The sequence below is a fragment of the Apaloderma vittatum genome, unplaced genomic scaffold, assembly GCF_000703405.1.
Source record: "Apaloderma vittatum isolate BGI_N311 unplaced genomic scaffold, ASM70340v1 scaffold20344, whole genome shotgun sequence".
NCBI classification, from domain to species: domain Eukaryota; kingdom Metazoa; phylum Chordata; class Aves; order Trogoniformes; family Trogonidae; genus Apaloderma; species Apaloderma vittatum.
Window position 1 is genome coordinate 7186 of NW_009713466.1, and position 24438 is coordinate 31623.

Consider the following 24438-nt stretch of genomic DNA (forward strand, 5'->3'; position numbering starts at 1 on the left):
CTTGCTCCCAGGGCCCAGCTCAACCCTGTTGCTGTGTTCAGGGCAGAGAAAGGGGAGGAGAAGGGGAGGCAGGACACCTGGATCTTCACAGAGCGAGGCTCCAGAGCCACAGACAACTACTGCAGTGCAGAAGCAGTATTGTTCTTGCGCTGTTTACTTGGCACTCTTCCGCCTAGAGCTAGGAGTTTTCCAGAACTTGCTGCAGCCCTAAAACTGTTACTGCTGGTGTTACTTGCCCTTTAAAATGGTCCTGGCTGCATCTCCCAGAACACAAAGAATAAAGCATGCATGAAGCCAGCACTAACCAGCCACAGGGCAGAGCTGGCCATTACCTTCTGCTGCGCTGGCAGCAGGCATGTTTCATCAATATTTCCCATATTTCCTAAATTCAGATCTCTTGACTTCTAGTCCTACTCGCTGCTTAAATCATGTTATAGTAAATAAGTACTCTGCAAGGTTTTGCAATATGTTTGCACCTTTAAAAAAAAAAAAAAAATCTTTCTCTGTAAGACTACAGTACACCTAGTAGATGTGCTTTTCTAAACTTACGAAAATTTTCCACAACTCCATAATCCACTCTAACAGTTTATTAGAGCAATAGTTTACTCATATAGAATTTGGGCCATTATGAAGAATTTTCCTATGAACGAGCAGAAAAAGTAAATACCTGTATGGAAGATCACATTCTACACCGGTATCTCTGGTTTCTATATTGGTCTTTGGTTGGTTTTCCATTAAGTAGTCCAATTTATCTTGTAATTCTTTATTCTGGAAAACAGTAAGTTTCATCACAAGTTTCTTTTATTTAGATTATGTTAATTAAACATGGAAATAAAATTGCATATTGGCATATCCTTACAAGAAATAATGTAAAAGTAGGTATGGAGAAAATAAAGGAATTTGGGGAAAAAATAAAGTTAACCAAGTGATATTCAGAAGCTTGTGTTTTAAGCAATTATAATACTGTTATAAAATTGTATGTTAAGAAACTTAGCATGAATATTGAGATAGTGTATTACATACATTCCTCATGTGACTGGCATAATAAATAATTTTCATACTAAAGAACAGCAAATACATATAGTAAATGTGCATCCAGATAACATCAGGTGACACTGGTTCAGATTTTATTTGATTTCATAAAATATTAATAATAATATAAATATAAAAGGTAATGCCTTACCTCACATTCTAAGAAAGAGATTTTTTCTAAAAGCTGTATTATAAATAATTCCTTTTCTTTTACTTTCTTCCTTAGCATTTCAATCTGTGAGGCAAAATAAAACATTTAGTCTAACGGGGGTGGGAAAAGGAGGAAAAAGACCTAGATACCACAGGAAGAAAACATGTTAATATTATTCACCAACTGCTGAATGTCTATACATATTCACAAACTGCTTGAATTCATGGATTAGCTATCATCCCCTACAGTTAGGATTGTTCGTATAAAGAGGATGCACATACACTAACATGGCTTTTAAGAATTAGTATTTTTCTGGAAAGAATGGAAACTCCAACACTGTCACGTAACAAGGCAAACTCGGGAAAACTCAATCTTTGACTCAAAGGCCTTTGCTCTGCTCAATTCTAACTATACTCAAAAATATGTTGCACATTTGCTAATTGCTTGAAGGTCTTTGTTGAGTTATTTCCTTGCACACTCCTGAGAAAAAAAGCGCATTTTCATTTTATACCCAGGGAATGGAAAGAAGTTATTTTAACTTTCATGAATGTTTGTAAATAAAGTTAGTCCCAGTGGAAGAACTGCATCTTAGTACTGTTCTATATGGAAGAGAAGACAATCTTCCTTATATTCTGGGGTTTCTGCTGGCCATAGAGCCATACCACAAGAACTTTAAATCTTTCCCTCCTACCAGCAGAAGCAGGTATGACCAGAGAAACTGAGTAAGACCCAGTTTTCATACCAGTCCCTTGCTGCTGGCTCAAAGCTGTTCTGATTGCATGGAAATAGCTTACTAAAGCTCCTAAAGCCACACTTTTCCTTTTCCGTTCTTCTGAACCCTTTGCTCAAAGCAAGATTTGCTGTGTGAGGTGTATTGCTGTTCTCAGCAATAGTCTAAGAGACCTGTTGACTGGGCCAGGTGACCACATTTAGGAGACAACAGCATCTTGTGCAAACAAACTCAATTTTCTCCTTGGGCCAAAGGAAAAGTCACTTCTCTCTCAATCTCTGCTGACTACACCTACTAAAATAGCGGCTATTAACAAGAAGAAACCAAACCAATAGCTGGCTATTCCCGCTCGGTCCCCATATGTTGCCTGGTCTAGTCGAGAGGTGGCGTCCCTGCCCATGACAGGGAGGTTGGACTAGATGATCTCTAAGGTCCCTTCCAGCCTAGGCCATTCTATGATTCTATGATTCTAACAACTTCAGTTGTTACTGCTTCCCCAGGAGGCAGTGCAGGTTGTTACTCATAGACAGCTGCAGGCACACACAACTTGAAAAGCACAGAGGACAAGGTGCTTTCTGTATCTGTAGTTAGTCTACTTCAGGTGCAGGAACAAGTGTCAAAACTATTTATTTCAGAAGTGTGCTGAAAGATCAGTTTGAGGGAAAAAAAGGGATTTTGCCTCATGCTGGTGTGCAGGTAGGAACTGGGACAAGACAGATTTCCCTACTGTGCTCACACAAGTCTTGTCCTACAGCAACAGCAATGAAAGCTGATAGCAGTTGGTACTTTTTTTTTTTCCCTCTCAGTGTTAAGTAGTGTCAGATCAGTAATTTTTCCAATTAAATTTCAATCCCCCTTTCTTGAACAAGCCATTTCAGGTCAGATGACACGAAAGGGAAAAATCCTATTTTTCCCCTGTTAAGTCCACAGGAACGTGTCTCTGCTGAGGGACTGCATCATCATTAGCTAAGCCCCTCTCCCTGCTCCACACCAAATGTCTTGAAGTGGACAGAACTTAACGAACAAATTCTGCTTTACCAACTATATAAGGCAATCATCTCCACAATTCATTAAAGATACAGAAAGTTTCTTATCTTAAGCCTGAAAGTAGAATGAGGAGTAAACTGTAAAACAGATGTTCCACGTCACAAATGGAATGCCAGTCTGCCAGGTACTGCTTTTAGTAAAGTTTTCATTACTGTGTATATAAAAAAGTGCCCACCTTAAAGCTGTAAGATGAGCAAAGAAAGACACTCAAACTGCCATTACAGCACTAGAAAGCGTATCCTGCACATTATTTCACATTTTTGGGCAATATGCCAACAATGAAGAAAACCCAGATCTATGACTATAGCTTTATTTTTCACAAGAAAAATTTAAAAATACCTATGCATAATAAGAAAATAGGTATTTTCTATAAAACTTCCTATTAAGTGAGGTAGTTTTATTTCACCAGGTTATTGATTGGCAGGACAGAATTTTAAGGAAAAAAGTAAAAAGTAGATGTTAGTAAAAAAATTTAGTGGATTTTTGCTAACATAAATTCATTTTGTAGAACAGCCAAACTGAAATCAAAGAAAGCTCAGAATATATTAATTTTTCTTAGCAGTGATTATGTTACACTGATGTGCAAGAAAGACCACTTCTAAACATTTGTGTCAAATTTTCTGTGCACTCTCACCAGTCACTTTTAAACTCTCGATCTAAAAACAGTTTTGTGAAAGAACATTAACAAATCCCTTCAACACCACCTTTTTGAAATTTTCAGCTTGTCTGGAAACAATTATTAGTAGAAATATTCACATTCTGCTAAAAGAGAATGACAAAATACTCAAAGGTACAATAATCAAAACAACAGTAATACTTATCACACTCCCAATAATTTACTGCTAGGTATTATAAAACATTTCAACCAAAATGTACAGAAGTATGAAAAAAAAAAATGAAGCAACACAAATACCTAACTTAGAATTTCTAAAATCAGCTCAACTTTAATTTAGTCTCCCTGATCTTTGGTTATCACATCTCATTGACACAACCATGAGTTACTATCTGGAAATGTTAAAATGTAAATTCCATACAGTAAACATTTTCAGCTGAACAGTTACAGAATATATGAGTGCTATCATCATCCATCTTTCTTAATATCAGGTATGTCCTTTTCTTTTTTTTTCCTCTTTTAACTTGCAGTAAAAACTATCCATATCATCTAAAGCTATTAACATTTCAGTTTTCAAATCACAGAAACAGAAAGCTTGCAGCATTTGGGGAAAATCAAATAATATAATTTGATCTTCAGATTTAACTACAACTTTATGTAAAAGTATGACTAAGCTATATCTTCACTAGTTCAACAGCTTGAGTCTCGTCAATAAATTTTGCCTCAGAAAAGATAAACTATTAGAGCAGTCTGAAAGCAAGAATGAGCATGGGCACCTTAAAAAAATGTAACAGAGAATACAAAGACCTCAGCAAACAGCTTCCCCTTCTTCCCAAACACAAACCTGAACTCCAGAAAAGACATTCTGTAGTTTGGCAGGAATGTTACTGCTTTTACCTTTTGTTTTGTTTTTCTTCTGGCAAGAATCCTCTAAGGACTGGCAGATTGAACCATACATAAGCAGGGCCAGAACGTAGCAGGGCACCTGTACTTGACCAACGAGTTGTCTCAGCAGCTACTGCAGTCCAAGGGCTGAAACAACTTCTTAAGTTATGACACAGTTTTAAGCTGCCCCACAGGCCTGACAGAGACGACACATCTCACTGGAGTAGTTTACTATCAAAAAGTTTATTCACTCAATAAAGATTTGAGTACATATCATCTTAAGCCATTAGCACCAGGAGGGAGCAAACCTGATTTGATTAACCCTTGAGGAGATATGTCACAGGAAACAGGAATAACTTTAGGGAGAATATATTACAATATTAAATAAAATGCAAACTCAATTCATACATTTATATGCCACATTGCTTATAGTAAAGGTGATAGTTTCCTTTGAGAGATGAACGTAACAAGAACACTTGATCATAATGCTGATATTGGTTAAAAGCACTTAAAATGGTTGCCTTCTCACTTAACATCATTTAGAATTTTTCTGTTACAATGTTAGTTACGGCAAACTAAAATAAGATAATACTTACAGCAGCATAAACTCGTATTGCACAAACCCAAGTCCCAAGATTTTCTTTCTTTCAAGGGGTTGCATAAAGCAAGAGAACAACCAGCAGGTGATGAAACAATAGATTTTGACTTCTAGTTGAAGATAAGGTACGGAGAAGGAGAGGAGAAGCAAGACAGGTCAAGTACAATACTGAACTGAGAGCCCAAATGGTGGCTAGAATAGTCGAGGGTCAGAAACAGATCAGTGCATGCCAAAGACTGTCAACTTCCATGGACTGACTTTTGGGTCAGAGTCATTTTTGGACTGACTGTAGGACAGAATTATCACCAAGATGTTCCTACATTGTCTTTGCTCAATGCCCAAGGCCTATTCTACCTCATCCTTGCTGTGTCTGCAGACTTGAGCATTTCAGCTCACTGCCAGCTTCGTAACTTGCTCCCAAAACTGGCTTTCGCACAATTACCCTCTCACATTTTTCCATTATCTTTTACAAGCCCTATTCAGGTACATTCAGCCTCTCTTCCAACCTTCCCTAGAAATTCCCAGGTAGAATTCCCATAGCACTTACCCCTTGACCTGACTTGCACTCTTAGACTGACTAGACGTTCTTTTCCCTCCACGTTTCTATCAGTATTTCTCCAACCTCCACATCCCCATTTAGCAAACAAAACTAGGAACCTACACAGCAATATCTTTTTACATTAAGGCCCAACATGCAATGTGAGTCATCCTGAATTTATCCACTGGCTCAGGGTTAATATGGCCACAGCACTTCTTTTCAAGCTCTCTTTTCCTTGATTTGGTTCTATTGCTGTTATTACCTCTATGGTTTTGCCTCCTCCTGAAAACTTCAGGTCATTTCTCTCAAACTCCCTCAACATCTAAACTGTCATCTTATCTTGTAGCAACTCTCAGAAAATTCAATTCTTCTTGTCCATCCCATCAACGAAGATCCACTTCTTTCTCACTACTGCACCTTATAGACTCCAATATGTCTCCTCAAATATCAAACAAAATTGTCATCCTACTTGAATGGACTGTGTAACTGCTTTCTAGGAAGAGCTACACATCTGAATTTCTCTTGCTCCACCAAGAAACTAAACTTGGCTTCAGTAAGATGGAAAGATAGATGCACGAGTCAGCAGCATTAATCTCATGGACAGAATACCTAAGAGCAGCAGTCAAGAGAATTGCAAGACCTAAAGGAAAGAGTCTCTAAAGAAATGCTGGACATGTGTATAGCGATATTAGAAAGGAAGCAGACAGAATTACAAAGCAAAAGGAAAAAGCATCTTTAAAGAATATGAAAGTTATGTCTGGTTGTAGAGTCTTTATAAAGAAAGTCTGAAATAGAAACTTTATTTTATCCTGTGTGCTCAGACACATTCCCGAAGGCTTGAAATATAGTGATCTATTGGACTGGAACAGATCCAGTTGCTAGGTAAACTCAGTCAACATTTACCACTTGATATTATCACGTATTAGTTTAAAATATTTAACAGTATGTGACAGTGTTAACATATTTAAGTATTATATATTGTTCAAGTATTGTGTATTTTCCTTATTCATCTACCATAACGAATTGGGCATCTGTAACACTGATACAGAGACAAGAACAAACAGGTTACAAACATGACTAAACACAGGACAAACACATACTCTATGATACAAAACAAGACATTGCAACATCAGCCTGAACTCTCAGAGCTAATCGCTGTGTAAGGAAGATCAGATTTTACTCAGTCCAGTATTTCACTGGAATACCATTTCAGCGGTATTTATCAGAGGCTAGACAGAATTGTTGGAATTTTTTCAAGGAAAATAATACAGTAGATAGGAATGAGCATCCTTGTCTTTTAATCCTCCTTAAATCACTAAAGCGAACCCTCAATAATTTTTTCAAATTTTAAACCTCATATTTAAAGAAAAAGTAACAACCGATTGATTTAACTTAATGCACCAGCTTAGAGACCTTCCTAAACTAACAAGCTGTATGAACACATTACACCAGTCTTTGATGTACACCTATTGCTAAAGCAGGCCCACAGGGCCTAGATGTCCCAGTGAGTTAGCAACATTGGCACTTTGTCTAACAGTTCAACATATCTTATTAAGAGCTACCTTAGTAATGGGCAAGTTTTCTAATTAATAACATGGCCAGGCAATTCCCAGCTGAAAGCGCTGATGCTCTGCATGCGTAAACACTCTCACCAAATACCAGCAGTGAGTCTACTTCTGCCAACAGATAAGCAACATACTGCATTGCTCAAGTCCACCGAGGCATGTCAAGCACTTGAACTGGGGGGTGGTGAGTTATTTATGTTCTGCCATTATCTTCTTCCTCCAAGCTCCCAAGGTGGGTTTCTCTCTCTACATTTGTTGTTGTTTTGCTTTTACTGTAGGTACTATGCAATACAGATTCTGGTTCATAACAATTTGGCACCTGTCCATGGCTATCAATTCCATCTTCTCATCCTCTCTACTTCTGTATGGCTTCTTTTACTTGACCTAAAATTGAAACTGTACTTCCATATTAAAACTGGGATATTTTTCTATATATCTGGAACTCTAGTATCTTGATACAGAAGTTTTCAGCTGGTTATTAAGTCTTTGGTGTAAAAATTTCTTCTTTATTCCCCATTTGTGCAATACAAAGTATCTTCTGTATCTGGAATATCATTTGTTCATTAGCACTTTGTCCTTTCATGCAAGTATCTTCCACAACAGAAGAGGATACAGCTTCTCCATGGTGTTTGGTCACCATTTGTTATCCAACGAATCTGAGACTAAAACTTGAGAACAGCTCATGGGCCATGACCTAGAGACAGTTCAATTCAGTAGTTAGGGGAATTTCATGTGAAATCTGAGTTCTGTAGATAATTTCTTCACATTGAATCAAATATCTTTTTCTTTTCTCAGGCCCATTCAGAATAGCTCCCTAAAGCTACATCAACACGCTCACCTCCCTTATAAAATGCAAACAATTTCCTTCCCTCTCCTGCTTCTCAACAATGAAACAATATTACATACAGAATAAGCTTATTATGCCACGAAACTGCAATCCATTTCAATGTCCATTGCACAAGTATCAAAACTTAAACTTTCTACATCTCTCCAGGTTTGAAATCGAGATCAAGCCAGGAAATACAAAACATTTATTTTAAATCAGCAACAAAAGTATTTCATTTGAAGACTTTTAGCTTCATCTTTACAAGAAACTCTCTCCTAACTCCTACACTGGCACAGTCAGGATAAACTGATTGACCATACTGAATAGATAACTTAGAAGACAAACTTGCACTCCTCTCATAGAACAATAGCCATTTCAACCCTGAAAGAAATAGTGTGGTAGCAGCTTCCCAGGCCCTCCCCATCACGCTTCTGTGCCTGCATCTGCCTGCCCAGTTCCATCTGCCCAGGGAGGTTATAGAGTCTCCTTCTCTGGAGACATTCAAAATCCATCTGGACGCGTTCCTGTGGGACCTACTGTAGGTGATCCTGCTCTGGCAGGGGGGGTTGGACTAGATGATCTTTTGAGGTCCCTTCCAACCCCTGACATTCTGTGATCTCTACGCCCTTCCCTTAGTGGAAGGGCTCGAACTCTGCATGCTCCCACCTCTCATGCTGTGAGTCTCCCCGCAATTTCTTCCTTTTATTGAACTGTCTTTTTCCTGGATTGTCTTTGAAAGTCTCTCATTGCCCAGTCGTATCAGCTTACTGGAAAAAAAAAAAAAAAAGCTTCACCGATTTCACCACTGAGCTCTGGGTGACCCACTCTGGCCATCTGTCTCTTCTCACTCTTTTTTTGAAAGCGTGATATGAACAGATAGTATGAGAAAAGGGCTGGGTTTCTAAACACCTGCCAGAGGCAGGCCCTGCAGCTTAAACTGCCAGCACTTCATGTAAAATGTACTGCACTAAGCTGGGAACAAATGCATTTATTTAACAAACAAGTTCAACACAGGGATAAATCTTTCAGCCTTAAATCATCTGCAGTCTCCCTCTAATGAGAACATGAGGCTTTTAGACTATGCAGGATAACTTTCTGCCCAGCTGGTGTTCTCATGGGCTATGATCTTGGCTCTGACAGCAGAGAATCCCTATGAGGCTGAAAAATGAGTGTGCGTGGGATCTAACACACCAAGATGTTGAAGGTCACCAATTCCAGCAAAATTCCATTTTATTTCTTCCATTTATTTTCTTCTGAAAGTTATTTTCCATGCTCCTATTTGATTTATGACTGGTCTGACTAGGTCAAGTTGAAAAAGGTTCTATTGATGCCTGAGATGGAAGGACTTATTTTCATAGGAAAAAGAAATATTAGAAGCAGATGATTTCTTTGCTAAGGAGTATAAACACACTGAACTGTGATCGTCCTTCTCTGCCTGGCCTCAATTCCACAGCTTACAGATCTACAGCATTCAGTACCAACAAGATGGTCCTGTGGAAAGAAAGGCTTTAACACTCTTTTCCTCCATGGCCTCCTACATTTGGTGCTTCTTTGCCAGCAACCCCTTTCATGAATACCTAGACTGGGACTGACCACAGCCTCCTAACACATTTTTAATGCCATCTAAACAGCACTGGAGGTGTTACAGATGCCTATTGCATCACAAAACTTCATTGCAAAGTTTCTTTCATTTCCTCCCGACTCCTTGCTGTTCTTTCACACAATGCCCTGCATCTGTCACTTGCAAATGATTCATCCTATTTCCCTAAAAAGGCCTGAAGAACAATCTACTTTGAGATTTTTCAGTCAGAAGATTCATTTCAGTACTTGCTCAATTTTGACAGTTCTCTATGAGTCTGAAGAAGCATATTTGTTTGTTCAGCGCCCCTTTGAAACGATGTTAATTTCAGTAGCTGCACTTGGTCTAAATTGGAGATGATAGCAGCATAAACCTGTTGTGGTTTACACTGGAAAAATGAACTCTTCAGTTATACTTCAGATCCGTGTCCCAAGTATACTGAGATTAATACTAATTAAAGTTCATCCTGTAGTGAAGCAACATAGGCTTTAGCCACCACTCTCACCTATTTCATACAGTAGCTTTGTTTCAGCTTCTAACAAAAGCACTTCTGATAGTTTTGACTATTTACTTTCTTTCACTTCTCTTCTGAGTATTCCAGGTTAGCCTGTTCTCAGGCTATTCTCAGGCAAGAGAAGCCAAGAGTTTCAGAAAGCAGGCTTTCTAGCTGCTTTGATCATTCTTTCTCAATTATATTATTTAAACACAATTTATTGATCATTACAATAACCTCATAAACTCTAAGATGGAACACTATTTTACAAATACCAGCCATGAAAGTATTGCAATAATGAGTAACATGGCAGGTTTTCATGACACTTTTCTAGACATTCCTAGCCATGACATTCTGCATTCAGTTAAATTTAATGTAGAGAGGATGTGCATTCAAATATACCCCAATGAAGATGTTTTCCGGGACTTAAATAGTAGCACAACTACAAAATTTTCCCTATTTATTCTACAAAGTATATGTAGTGCTGCTTCTTGCTAGTTTTTAACTTCACTCCAGAAAAGACTCTTCAGATAGCATTTCTTTTCAACAGCCTACCTTTTAAGAATTATGTTTGCTACTGATTTCTAAGCTTCTATGGCATAGATAGTAAGTGTTGCTTAAAGGGAGCCTAAAAATACTTTTCTAATATTTATGTAGAGGAGAGCACAAAATCATGAAAAATACATGAAAAACTCAAGGCATACACATCTACAATGCTTTTCCATCTTCCTCCATGGTAGGCAGTTACTCTTCTCAGTATTATTAAGGCTGTATTTTTAGACCTTGAATTAAAGGCACCCAGTTTAAAACAGTGCATGCCAACTATATCACAGATATTTCCTCAAACACAGTGCAAACAAAAGCCATGGATAAAACAATTTTTTTAATAAAAGCTTAGTCCCTAATGTGTTTGATACCATCTGACTTGATCAAACCTCTGTTACAGCGGTCTTTAGTAAGCTCACTAGTGAAAATACAGATTGGAGTTACAAGCGTTAAGGCAGTGCTCAAGGAAACTGAGCTAAAAGAAAAATTAAAACACACAAGGACTAAAGGAGGGAGCAAAAATACATTCCCCACATGGCAGTCAATGATTTATAGAGAGATCTAATTTATTTTGAAAAGCAGGTAGTCAGACACCCATGGAAAGTAGATATATTTGACAGTTAGGTAGTGGGTTGGTCACCTAACATTTTACTTGTTAAATAGGATAACCAAAAGTTCTAGAAGGGCTTTTTGTATATATGAAGGCACCAGCAGAGAAACATCACAAGAAATCACCAAGCTAAACTCACCTATTAAACCCAATGTTTACAAAATAATGATAATTGGTCCAAACTTTATACATGTTTTTGCCAAAAATACACCATGGATATAAATGTATTTGTTATATCAAAGCAGCCCACTAGAGGTCAAGTTACACCGAGCAGTTCAAAATATATTTAGTAATAAAGTGAAGAGTTTAGAATCACCTAGGCTGCCACATGCATCTCAAAGTGACATGTCTTTTAGAACTTTTGGTTAGAACAATAAAAAGCTCATCATATGACGGTTGGTTTACAAAAATTAAATAGTTGTTCCCATCCAATTAATGGACTGCATTATTTGATTGGAGAAGTTTTCCTTAACAGAATACCATGGCACAAAGATTGTTAGCTCAGTTTTAGACCACCTGCTATGATGCTTGAAAATGGTGAAAATGGCAAGCTGAACTAGAAACAAAACCTCAAGACTTTTTATCAGTCTTCTACACACTGGTGATATGACAGAAGAATTTTAATGCAAAGAGATAGATATTTTTGCATCCCTCTGTAGCAAAGTATCACACATCTGATAATACAGCAGGATTACAGAATCTTATAAAACAAAATAGATAATGGAAAAATCCCATGTCTAATCAGAAATCCTATAATAGCATATTGTGAATGCAGAAAGAATACCTGAAGTTAGAATGGTTTCCAGACATCTGATTTGTGAATGTGTGATGTCCAAACACCAAAAAAAGATATTTCATGATTGTTTGTCCTCTGTACAATAGCCAGGCTTCATGTAATTGTGCTGTCAGTTTGCTTTGTAAAGCTCCATTTTAAACTTAATTTACCTATTTCCCATGTAATTCGTTCACCCACTTAGAGAAACAGAAATGTTTACAATCACAGCTTTCTGACTGCTAAACAGTTTCTTGGCTTATAGGCAGCTTGTAACTCAAAGCAGCTTCCCAGCAGAAAGCCACTTAAAATTTTACAGGAAATTGTATCAGCTAGAATAATATACCAAGATGATTTAATATAAATCAGGATGAAAAATATGAATGGTGAAAAACTGTGTTTGCCTGCCTGTTTCTGTGAGGAATCATAGCAAAAAAAAAAAAAAATTCAAAAGAAGTTTTTACTCTCCACTTCTGTACAGAAAGGAGAGCCCTAATGACTAGTCTGCATCGTTTCTGCAGTTACCCTCTGAATGCTTCAAATTAATTTGCAAGCTGTATGTTGTATTTCCTGAACTACCATGAGGAGTTCCAGACTTAGGGTTGGTCTAAAGATCACAGTATATAACCCCACAGCCACTGGATTAAACTGCTTTCACCTAGTCTTTCTGCTTCACTAGCTCCAGATGCTTAACTCATCTTGTGTTTTTAATTAAGGTGGCATAAGGAAATTGCACACAGAACAGAGCTCTCTTTGGACTATCTACTAAAAGACTCAAGTGTTCCCAAAAGACTCAGAATTGTTTTACGAGATCTCACCTCCTCAACCATGTGCTTGACTTTCTTCTGTTGGCAGTGGACCATATCATCCAGATGTTTGATTCTCTCTCTTAGGCTAGCTGCTACCTCTTCCAGATGCTGTGACCTAGCAAAACACGGAAGAATTAAGCATATATGTGGGGAGCTATGTAGTATAACCAAAACAAGAACAATCCCACCATAAATCAGGAAGACTAGGTCAAAAGGTAGGCAAGTCAAACTCCACTGACAGATGTCAATTTGTCCAAAGTACATTTTAATAGTAGTCTTAGTTGAAGTGTCTCCACCCAAGTTAACTCACCTTTGACTTGCATACTGGCATGCTTACTCAGAGCCTGATGTGCTGACAATTAAACAATGTGACAAAGCTCATCTCCTTAAGATGTCTGTTTTTCCTTGAAGTGAAGGGCATTTAAACAACTAGGTCTTTATCATCAGAAAGATACATTTATCCCATCTTACCACCTGCAAACTTTTTGGAAACACATACTAAAGAAAAGCCAGGAAGCATATCTGCTGGTGCTCTTTTAAAAGCTCTCCTCCTCAAGGTAAGCCTTGAGTCAAGGATTTGGCATAGTTGCCAACAGTAGCAGAATGCTAACTAGAGTAGTATTAACTGTGTAAAACAGAAAGTGAACGGCCACAGAACTGCTGCCACAAGCTTGCCAGAAGAGTAGTTTTAAAATATGCAAAGAAGTGGGAAGCATTTTAGTAAGTTTTAGGTATGCTGACCATGGGATCCTCTGTTTTTGTCTGAATGTACAGTCTTGAAATTCTGCAAAGAAAGCAATTGCTTGCTTCCAAAATAAACTGCACTCCTAGGTTCAGGACTGGACAGAGTTTGAGAAGGGGAGGGCGGGAATCAAAAACAAAAAGACTTTTTTTCATCTTGCTCTATGCACAGCAGAAGAAACTGTCAAAGCTGCAAATAGAACAACCATTCTAAGACAAAGCAGCAGATGGCAAGCTGTATGACGATTCCAGTGAACGACTGAATTGTATGCTGTTCCCCTCCAAGAAAGAGTCTCTATTAACAGTTAAGTACTCTGCAGAACTGTAGCTGCAGCACTTTGACAGGACTCAAAAAAATCAGGGCATTGCTGCAGGTTTTTCAGTCCTGCATATTAAGGTCTCACAATACTGCAATTTACATTTTGGCTGAAATTGTAACACATATTTGGTCTCTCATGGAAAGATTCAGACTTTTAAGCACTGATAGCAATGAAGCAACGGGACATCTTTCCTCAGGTCAGGCTTAAGTGTCTGGTCAGGTACAGACAGGAAAAGAGAATATAAGAACAGACCAGCACCTTAATGCAGATTCATTGCTGTGAAAAGCTGTTATTACATTGAAACTGGATAAGCTGGTCACAGATCAATGCAACTAGGCAGTGAGATGATCTCAGCAGGGACCTCCTTTTGCATTTATGCTTCCTACACAACAGCAGAATGCCAAAACCTTAGAACTCAATTTCAGGGTTCCATGGAAATGCAGGTAGTAATAAAGTACAATTATTCAGTGTCTCTTTATAATTCATCTTTACCCACTCAAGTAGTGTCTTTGAGTGGCAGATGCAACTTTCACTCCAAGGGCAGTTTTGCTGTTTCAGTGCTGGATAGATTTTTCTTGAACTTTTGCCTTTGGCTGAAGCTTCCTTTTGCCTGGTCACAGAGTTCTGTCAGTCTCAAAGACGTAGTAATGGATGCATATGCCACCTGTGGGCAGAAATAGCACATCCAGGTGCTACCACACTGCTAGATCTTTATTCTAAGCCTTAAGCTTTCTAGAACAATCATTCACAGAGATCTTACTGCCAGTAATATCACCCTCACTTTCCCCAAATAACTGCATTGCTTATTTCTGCACTGTAATGCTACAGGATAGCTTGCTCCCACACCTTCATTTCGTTCATGTGTATATGTTAATGTGCACTTCATGGGTAGATCTGGTCCTCCTAGCCTCAATTATATTCTCTGCTTTCCCTCTTTCATACAAAAAAGACACCTCTGGCAGTTATATGCAAAACTCTTGCTCTCTTCAAGAGTTCATCTTTCCAAAGGGGATGTCCTAGAGCTTAATATAGGATACAGAATGTCTTTTCTTTTAAAACTGTGTTGAGCCATCTAGAAAGAGACAACGAAAATATTACTAGTCAGGGACATACTGCACTGAATTTAGGAATGTAGATTTAAGAACAATGCAACCCACAAATACATAACAACTTGTTCCATCTGAACCCTGCATGTGTGCAAACAACTTTTCAAGAAAGACGCATAGAAGTGGTTTTTGTTGCAAAAGTTAATCCTCTTGTCATTTTATATGTAAATAAAAAAATGCCAGCAGACTGCAGCTTTAAAGCTAGAAGAAGTAAAATTTAGGTGTCTTCAAAAACAAACCAATTCCTGAAGTTTGCTAGCAACATCAGAACTTCCATAGACAAGACATATCTCACCTTTCACTGTCAGAGTTGTTTTCAGATTTTGCTCCAGATATTTGTATTTCATTTAGTTCAAGTTGTTTTTGCAGCTGGTGACGTTCCTAAACAAGGAATATTATCCTTCAGTTCCCATGTGTCAAAATGTAAAGGCTTCACAAAGCATATTTCATTGCAATTCAAATGCAAATTTCATTGCAATTCAAATTGCATTTATGAAATTAAAATAGAAACTGAATAAGCAAAATTCATGCATTTCCTGTAGCCAAGGAACACAGAACGCATAATAATAAAATCAAATTCCCACTATGCATGGCAATAAGATCTGAGTTTTCCACTTCCTATTCAAAGAAGTACAGTTATACTTGAAACTGATCTTTTTTTGAATGAAAAGATGAGTCATCACAATATTTAACCATATAAATGTTAAATTTTCCATGTTATCCCTCTAAAAAGATCTCTCAATCCAAGGCTGAGTTAAGAGGTATTGCTCTATTTCCTTCCCCAGAATATTCCTGTTTATTTTCCAAGTGTCCACCAGCACAGTGCTCATGAAGTTCTATGAGGACTTGGGGACTGAGTCAACACAAATCAACGGAAGAGTTTGCTATCCACTTGGGGGTTTAAGAGGCATTCAGTTTTACTCTGCAAGTATCATCCAGATAAAAGCAAATTAAACGACCAACATGAAGAAACTCACCTGTACTTAAGAATTATATTGCAATCCATTATTTGCTGCATAATACAAGTTGTAGGCTGAAGCCCAGATGAAGTTAGTGGAGCTACTAAAGGGGCATATTAAGTTGAATGATTTATCTGTGTAATCACTAATTCTACTAATAAATTTGCAAGTGTTAAACAAAAACTGGCTCGATACAAAAGCACTAAACTAAGCAGCCAAGGCAACAAAACTGCTTACACAACTCTTTCTCAGTAACAAATATTTACTATACTGAAGTTGGTGAAAAAACTCTTCACTTGTAAGAACAGAAGATTGTGTTCCTTTCGCTTACTGGGATGCTCTCTGCTTCTCTATTTTAGATAGCAAGGCATAGATGGAATGGAAAGAGAAATGCCAAAGTATGTCTTTAGGAAGGGCTAGTTAGAGTGATGCTATTCAGCCTAATGACTAAACAATAACAGTCATTCTCAGTTAGGTGAGAGATCCCAGAAAACAAAGAGGAAATTTCACTGTAACTTTTTGAGACAGAAGATACGAAGCTTTTTCGGGTATCTCAACAAATGAGATTCAGATGCAGTGCACTAAGCAAGGAGAGGTACTGTAATACTCTTGGGCTTAACAATACATTAAAATAATAATCATTTGATTACTAATCTGAGTTTGATAAAAGGGAAAAAGGAAAAGCAGGAAATAAAAGGAAGCAATGCAAAGACTGCTGCAACTTATTTTACAGTTGTGCTGCCAGTGTCATAAGAGGTAACTCTCACAAAGCATTTCTACTTTCAGAGCTTTAAAAGTAAATTGTCATAAACTTGCTCTCAGTTACTTTCTGGCAAGGAATATTTATCTAGGAAGACAAGTAATTAGAAGCTTTTAATGCTAGCTGTAAAGGAAAAGCCTAAGTTTTGGATTAAAAGGCAGTAAAAATAATTTTTTCTTCTCAAAATATTCTGAGCCATAATAAAATAGTTATCTGCATGAAAGATTAAGTCATGGCTACACACCCACAAAAGCCCCTGGAAATATTTTAGTCTGAAGCTTTTAGTTTAGCATTTCATGCCCATGTGGAGAAATCTGGAGATAAAATTCCAGTCAGGACTATTAATAGCTAAATAGGAAGGTCTGTTCCTAACTAACACATTTTAATGGATCCTAAGAGAATTTGCATCATTTATGACTTCTACTTCATTAGGCTTAGGAGACCTTGCACTCTGAAGGAATACTATATGGTCTTTTTAAACTCTTTCTCTAAAATAATAGTTAATTTACAAAATAAATTTTGACATCTTAGGCAGCCTTGACAGTAAAGACCAATAGAAAAATAGAGAACCACTTAATCACAGTGTCTCCATGGCAGCCCACATCCATTTACTTATATGAACATAATAATTGAGATGCAAACAGAAATGGTATGTCACTGAGCAGGGTACTGAGTGGCAGACAAAAATTAAAATTAAAAACCCCACTCCGCCAGGCACTTCCATGTTTCCTTTAAACGTAGCAATCAACTAACTCTCATACCTCTTCCATGCGTTCAATTAGCCGGTCCAGCTCACCAATTCTCTGGTCTTTTTCCTGTATGCTTGTTTCTGTAATCTGCATCTTCTTATTTGCCTCTTCAATAGCTTTCAGAAGACGATTTGTTTCCTCCTTCAAATAAGAACATTTACAGTCTTACTAACATCCACAGAGCCAGGATAATAGCTTTTAAGCAGAGCTCAAAGCTTTTCTCTACCTTGCCCAGAAGTCTAGAAGAGTTGTAACCCTAAACGTGAATTCGCACAGAATCAAAGATTCAGGGCACTTTGATGTGGTTAAGTATTTGTAAAGCATTGTTATAAAAACCTGAGAAAAACTTTTACACGTTTCTTAAGATATTTGTTTTCCCTTTTGAGGATGCTATGAAATAATAGCTTAAGAAAACTGTGCCATTGCAGAATATAGCATTTTAGACACCAAAGTTTGCCACATTCAGCTTTGTACTTTCCTCACATATAGAGAAATATAAATAGAAACAGACTCAGGTATTTACTTTCAATTTCTCTTTAACAGTTAGAAAATGCAATAACTAAGTGCCTATAAAAAGGTTTTACTTGAAGGTGGAGGGAAACCAAGGGACAGGAAGAATTCTTGCTCTAGTAGCAGCCAGTGAAGTTGTTCGCCCTTCCCTTCTTAAACTATCTGTAAAATAAGACATTGTATTTTCTTCCTTTTTTTTTTTAGAGAATCAGAAGTTAAAAACCTCATCTTTTTCCATTTCAGATTTTGAAATCTACATTATCATTACCATTACTGTGTCTGAACACATTCTTTTCTTAGCCCTGCAACTCCAAAAGCTTGAAAAACATAGTAACTGTGGCATGACTAGTCACAGAGACAGAAGTGAAGGAACACACATGAACTTTGGAGTATTAAATGACTGAGAAACAACACCCAAACTAAGCTCCACTCTTGCGGACAGGCTATACATACTAGAAGAATTTCTTTCTCAGCTTTATGTTTCTGCTCCTCTTCTCGCATTTTTTCCTCATACTGACTATACAGTTTTCTTGTCATCTCTCTCATGACTTCAGCATTGGCTTCCTGTGACGATTCCACCTATGAGAGGGGAAAGTTGACGCATCAGTCAGGACAGCACTGCTAGCAGCAGGAGAAACAGAGCTGACATGATGTGAGAATAACATATTGAACTTCAGCTCCACCCTGTTAAAAATTTGACACTGCTGAAACAGATTTTCATTTGCATCAAGATCATTTACAATGCTCTGCCAGCATCCAAGTAATTTGAATTTGGAGAAGTTATCACTTCATCAAGCTTCATCTTCTCTGAATTTAATTAACCACTGCTTATCCAAGAGCAGGCTATTCCTCCTTAATGAGTCCTTCCATAAAAGCCTCCAAGTCACTTGGTTTGCTTCCCCATGAAAAGATACTGTTTCCCTCCATCTTACAAAAGCACAGATTAGAGATGGTCTAGACTCAGCTCCTGTTTCTAAATGACCATGAACATTCAAAGCCATAATTACTTTAAGCTGGACCTAAGTATATGTTGCTAACTAGAAGACACAGCTGTACCCTCCCTCCTCTCTCTTGCTTTTTTTCACATACTGCTCTTTGTGTAGACACAAGAACTAGGGTAACCACGGAGCAAAGCAGATCATGGAACAATCAAACTTAAAATTCATATACTTAAGGGTGTGGAAGGGTTAATTCTTAACCACACGACCAGAAACTTTACTACTGCTACAGGGAACAGGGCAGGAATGGTAATTCAGAGACAGGATTTCCCCCTTCTGTTCGCTCAAAATGCTGACTGAACCACACCCTCAGTGATTAAATACCAGATAGGATATTCACAGCTTAAACCCATCTACTCTGTAAATTGTCATAAAAGTAGAATAGCTAGTACAGGACTTAGTTCTCTTACTAGAGATGCTATAAAACAGATAAGGTTGTAGTGAAATGTTCTGGGTGCTATAAAAGTGTCAGGAAGAGGAGGAATATATTGTCATCTGGGAGAAGAATCAAGTGTTCTCTGCTGATTGCTACACAGTTACAAAATCCTTGATTCTCATGATTAAGAGTTTGGAGATTTGGTTGGTTTTTTCCACTTCAATACAAAGATTTATTAAACTCTGGTGCTTATCTTGCATGGTGGGAACAAGCTGGTTTACCACCCTGTAGGATAACAACAGTGTACTTCATCCTTTGTAAATGCACTGAGCTCTGAAGGACTCGACTACTGCAGTTGCCCCCTTTGGCACCTCACCCAGACCAACACTGGCGCAGAGGTAGTAACCTGCACTTTGGGAGAGGGAGAAGGCTTAAGTTTCATACAACATGAAACCTTGCACTTCTCGGGAAGCCTAAGAGAATCACATCATTTAGGAAAAGCCAGCAATCAAAACACAGAGTCCTTAAGATACACCGAACTGGATACGATCTCTGGCACTGTCTCTCCATCTTTCCTTTGCTTATAGCTTGAGCAATGAGGAGAGGAAAAACAAGCATAAAAAGGTACGTGCACCAGGGCATCTATTATAGTGCTCTTAAGCAACGTCTCAAAACTCAGTTATTGTTATGATTGTATAAATAAACCAAACCTACTTCATAAGCTAAGTGGGTGTGTTCTACCACCCAGAAAATAATCATGGCATACAGTAGTTACTGCTTTTCAACTGCTAACTTCCCAGATTCCACATCATCATCACCTCTGGAACTAAATCCCAAATGTCTTGGCATCTTCGATACCCAACTTTATGTTTAACTTTCAAACACAGCAATGAGGTATCTTACTTTACTAATTTTGTAATAAAGCCACAACTTGAAGGGCAAAATTTAAACTTTTTCTTCATTAAGGCAGGACCTGTACTCTGCAGACCTTGACATGCTTGAAGATAAGCAAGTCCTTAAGCATTCGGTTCAACTGGGACTTAACCTGCAGTTCTCTGCCCTTAGAACCAGACATACCTTTTCCTGACTTGTTAGTGCATGTACTTAAGATTACAGTGAAGTTCAAATTTCTGTTTTGAAATCTTAATTGCATCAGCTTTTCTTTCTTTTTTTTAATTGGTTTCCCTCTCTTTTTTCTTCCTGATAGCTTTGTTTTGTTTTGTTGTCTTTTAAATGAGATTTAAGGAATACATTTGGCAGACGAGTCAAGAAAATGGTCGAGCTTTCTGGCATGTAAAGCCTTCCAGTTTGCATTTTATTTCCTTGTATTTCTCCAAAATAGTTTAATTCTCTTTCCAGGACACTTGCTGTTACAGTATGTATCTCCTGACCATATGCTTCTAAGACTTAACAGATTACCTACTAAAAATTGTGCAATACCAAATAAACAAATTCAAACATCAAGAAATTCTTATAGCACTATGTAGAGTTATAATATTCCTTTACTTACAGCAAAGGACACTAATAACCATTTAATGGTTTGAGTCTTTACCTGCCAATACCCCTGAATGGTAATCCCATGTTATGGAAAAACTGACTGCTACCAGCTGAGATTCACAGGAAAATGTCAGCTCTAGGGAATGATGAAGGCCCAAAGAATGAAGAACCTTTTACAAATAGGGCCAAGGAATCCATTTAACATATTCCTAATGCCCTTGCTCTGCAATATTTTTAGTGGAGTTTATATACCGTACCTTCAATTTCAGTAACTGATTTTCAATTTGTGCCGTTTCCAGTTGCTTTTGCTTCTCTCTCAGCTTTTCCATAGATTGCTCATGTGTATGTTTTAAATTCCTTATTTGTTCCCTTATATCAGTGTTCTCCAATGTAACATCCACTAGAGTTTTCTAGAAGAAAGAGGCAAACCATGTATTAAAAATCACAAATAACTTGGTGAACTAATATAGGCAAAAGATTATAGGACAGAATTTGAGAGTTTCCCGATGTATCAATGCACTGTGAACACTTTTGCAAGTTTTTAACATTTAAAATCATGGCTCATGTTGTGTTTAGTTTGTTAAAAGGTATTTCCATGAGGAATATACTCAGTGACATTAAATCCTGGAACACTATTAAAAAAAGAAAGGAACATGGACACATTTCAGCATGAATGCTGCTTGCAACAATCTCCCTTTTCTCCAAGGATGATGCTTTACATATTAAATGCACTAAACTGAGAAAAACTGTTCCACACAAAAGAGTAGGAACATTAAACTGCACAGCTTAGATACATGGGAATTTGGAAGTCTTTATAACAGGAAATTCATTCCCCCTTCTTCTTCCCCCTAGATTTCACAGGTATGCAAAGTCTCACAAGTGTTTAGCACCCAAACATGCCACTTTCATTTCTGTTAACCAGTGAAGGTAGGAATAAGTCAGATGCACCATTTTGCACAATACAGAACAAATCACATTTTCATCTTAGATATTTCATAGACACGAGTAGTGGCATTAGTCTGCTGCAGCTCAGTCTCTCTTTACCGTACGCTATTTTTAACAGGTTTTTAAAAGCACTGGTGTTAGAATACTTTTTTCTTAGTTTCCTAAATTAGCTGCCTTAGATATCCAAGGCAATACTTTATGGACTTGTTTAGTGTTAGAATCTAGATTGTCATCCATGTTTTAGGTATGCTTTTAAATCCATGTCAGAAAAGGCAGTTGTCAGCTGTGAAACAGCTGTTAAAATGTACCTGCAAGTCTATTGATGCTGATGTCAAGGAGCTGTTCATTTCACTAAAGCTATCTAAGGCTGCAGCCTGCACTCGCACATGATTCTCTAAGGATTCCTGATGAGCATTTGTCACCTAAGCAGGAAAAGAAAAAAAAAGTTTTATATAGAATAATGATCAAGTTTACCTATTCTTTCAAAGGGAGCTAAAGAGGAGAAAGACTCCACAGTTAATTTTCACAGTTCTAGGATGCTTAAAATACACAGGCCTCAAATCATGCTCTTTCACCTCAGAAACAAACAAAAAAACCTTAGAATTCAAATCACCTAACAGAAATAAGACACAAGTATCTATGATTATTGCTAGTCTGTAATCACCGTAAAAGCTGTTCTTTTTGAAGGGACAAGAGGACACTTAGCAGATGTCTATTCAGAAAGTTTACACACAGAGTTGGCAGATTGTAAAAAGTCACAGAGTGAAAAGCAGAAGGCAGCAAGAAAAAAAAAAGAAATCTAGAAAGGTTTGAGTGAAGCATAGAATAGCCTTAATTAAGAGGGAACTCACTAATCAGGTATGTAAAAGAGCAACAGCAAGAAGACTTAAGGATGAACCAATACGAAGTAGGTAGGAGAAGTCAGAGAGCTTAGCTGTATCAAAATTTGTCATCTTCTGTTAGGTAGACACACATGCCTAGAAATTGGAGTGGAGTGGGGGAGGAAAGGCACAAATGATGTTATTTAAGAAGAGACCAAAACCCAAACAGTGTAAATAATTATGAGCCATCAATAATAAAGAGGAAAAAAAATGTTACTAATGGAGGCCAGCCCAGCTCGCATTCTTAGATGGACCAGATTTGTTTCTCGATAAAATCATAAGAAAGCTAGGGACTGATATGGAGAACAATGAGTATTTAGTAACCAAATCATACACAGATTAGGTCAAAGGGAGCAGAAGCCGAGTAGTTACTCTTAACGCTATATAGATGTGTGCTCACAAAAAAACCAAACAAACAAAGGCAGAAATGCTTTGGATGGATTAAGAAAATTACAAGATAAGAACTTGTGTGAAAAAACATACTGTCCAAGGCAGGATATTGGAAGTACAAATTTTATGAACAAAAACTAGTTCTGGAAATTAATGGGAAAAAAACATAGTGATTTGAAGCTGAAGCAAAGAGTATATAAAGGATTTTAAACAGGATCCCCAAATAATTGCATGAAAGATGAGAGGCATGGAAAATCAAAACCAAAAACCAACAAATCAACCAAAAACCCCACATATATTGTTAGGTAGAACAACACTTGTGCTTTCTTTTGGGCAGTCTAAAATACTAAGAGAGAGGAATGGCCTAGGCTGGAAGGGACTTTAGAGATCATTTAATCCAACCTGATAATGTTCCATTTATGTCAGAGGGAGTGCTTCATCAACTGCTAATTTGCTGCAGAACTGGAGATTCTGTCCGAGCTGGTCAGAAACCCTAAAGAGAAATGTTCAGACTCTGCAGGATTTCTCCTGGTCTGACAGTTTATAGAGAAATTTAGTTTTCTCTCCATCCTCCTCTCAAGTCAAGGTGATTTTTTGTTGGTTTTTTTTTTGGAGACTAGGTGTCACAGATTAAAAGTACCAGTTTAACAGCAAGTTCTGATCTTTATACACGATACAGCATGCAAGGAACTGACAGCCTCCAAATGAGGATGGCAGAAGGGCAGAAGTCAGGGTCCCGGTCCCTTAAGTCAAGATATATTTAGTGCCAAAACTTCACCTGAACCAGGGCTGTGAAAATCAATGCTGAAAATAAAATCCACAGCAAGTTTTCAGGGAGATATTTTTTGAACCAAAGAACTCAGCAATTTAATATGAAGGATATCTCTACAGACTACAGCAACTTTTATTGCTAAAGCAGCATGTCAGAAGAGAGAGAGGTCATTGAATGACCATTGAAAGGTTCAGTTAAGAACTAAAAGGTAAGTCATTTTTAGAACTGCCAAGCATTTTAATACTAAAGAATATTGCTACTTCTTTTACTACACTGTTTAAACAATAAAGTCAGTAAAACAGAGCAAAGTCTGTTGAAATGACACCAAGTTGTACATTACTCCTAATTATGTAAGCTATTTATTCAATTCACCTGGCAGCTTACTGGTACAAACGTCTCCACTAATTACCAATGCAGACATACAATGCTATCAAGATCATTCTTTTATTTCCAAGAAGCAGGCAATTAGTAATTTCCATATGCAAAGGTATCTCTGTCCTACTTTATCTTCCTCGATGGAAAAATAAATAAATAAATAAACAAATGAAAGTATATATAAAACAATTAACTGGAGTGGTTTCAGAAATTATTTCTAATTTGTTGAAGAGAAAAAAAAAAAAAGAGTAAAAGAGTTCCCAGG

General features: G+C 37.5%; 1 protein-coding gene across 1 annotated transcript in view; it reads right to left on the reverse strand.

Moving 5' to 3' along the window:
* Positions 1 to 667: 667 nt before the first annotated feature.
* The window catches only part of LOC104273169 (myocardial zonula adherens protein-like), a gene marked incomplete at both ends in the record, with an annotated part of 35880 nt that continues 12109 nt past the window's right edge, over positions 668 to 24438 (reverse strand). Inside the window, 8 exons of the mRNA XM_009868403.1 lie at positions 668 to 768; positions 1184 to 1267; positions 12804 to 12909; positions 15257 to 15342; positions 17442 to 17570; positions 18393 to 18518; positions 21068 to 21220; positions 22064 to 22177. Of these exons, the coding sequence (XP_009866705.1) occupies positions 668 to 768; positions 1184 to 1267; positions 12804 to 12909; positions 15257 to 15342; positions 17442 to 17570; positions 18393 to 18518; positions 21068 to 21220; positions 22064 to 22177 (899 nt within the window). The remainder of the gene's footprint in view (positions 769 to 1183; positions 1268 to 12803; positions 12910 to 15256; positions 15343 to 17441; positions 17571 to 18392; positions 18519 to 21067; positions 21221 to 22063; positions 22178 to 24438) is intronic.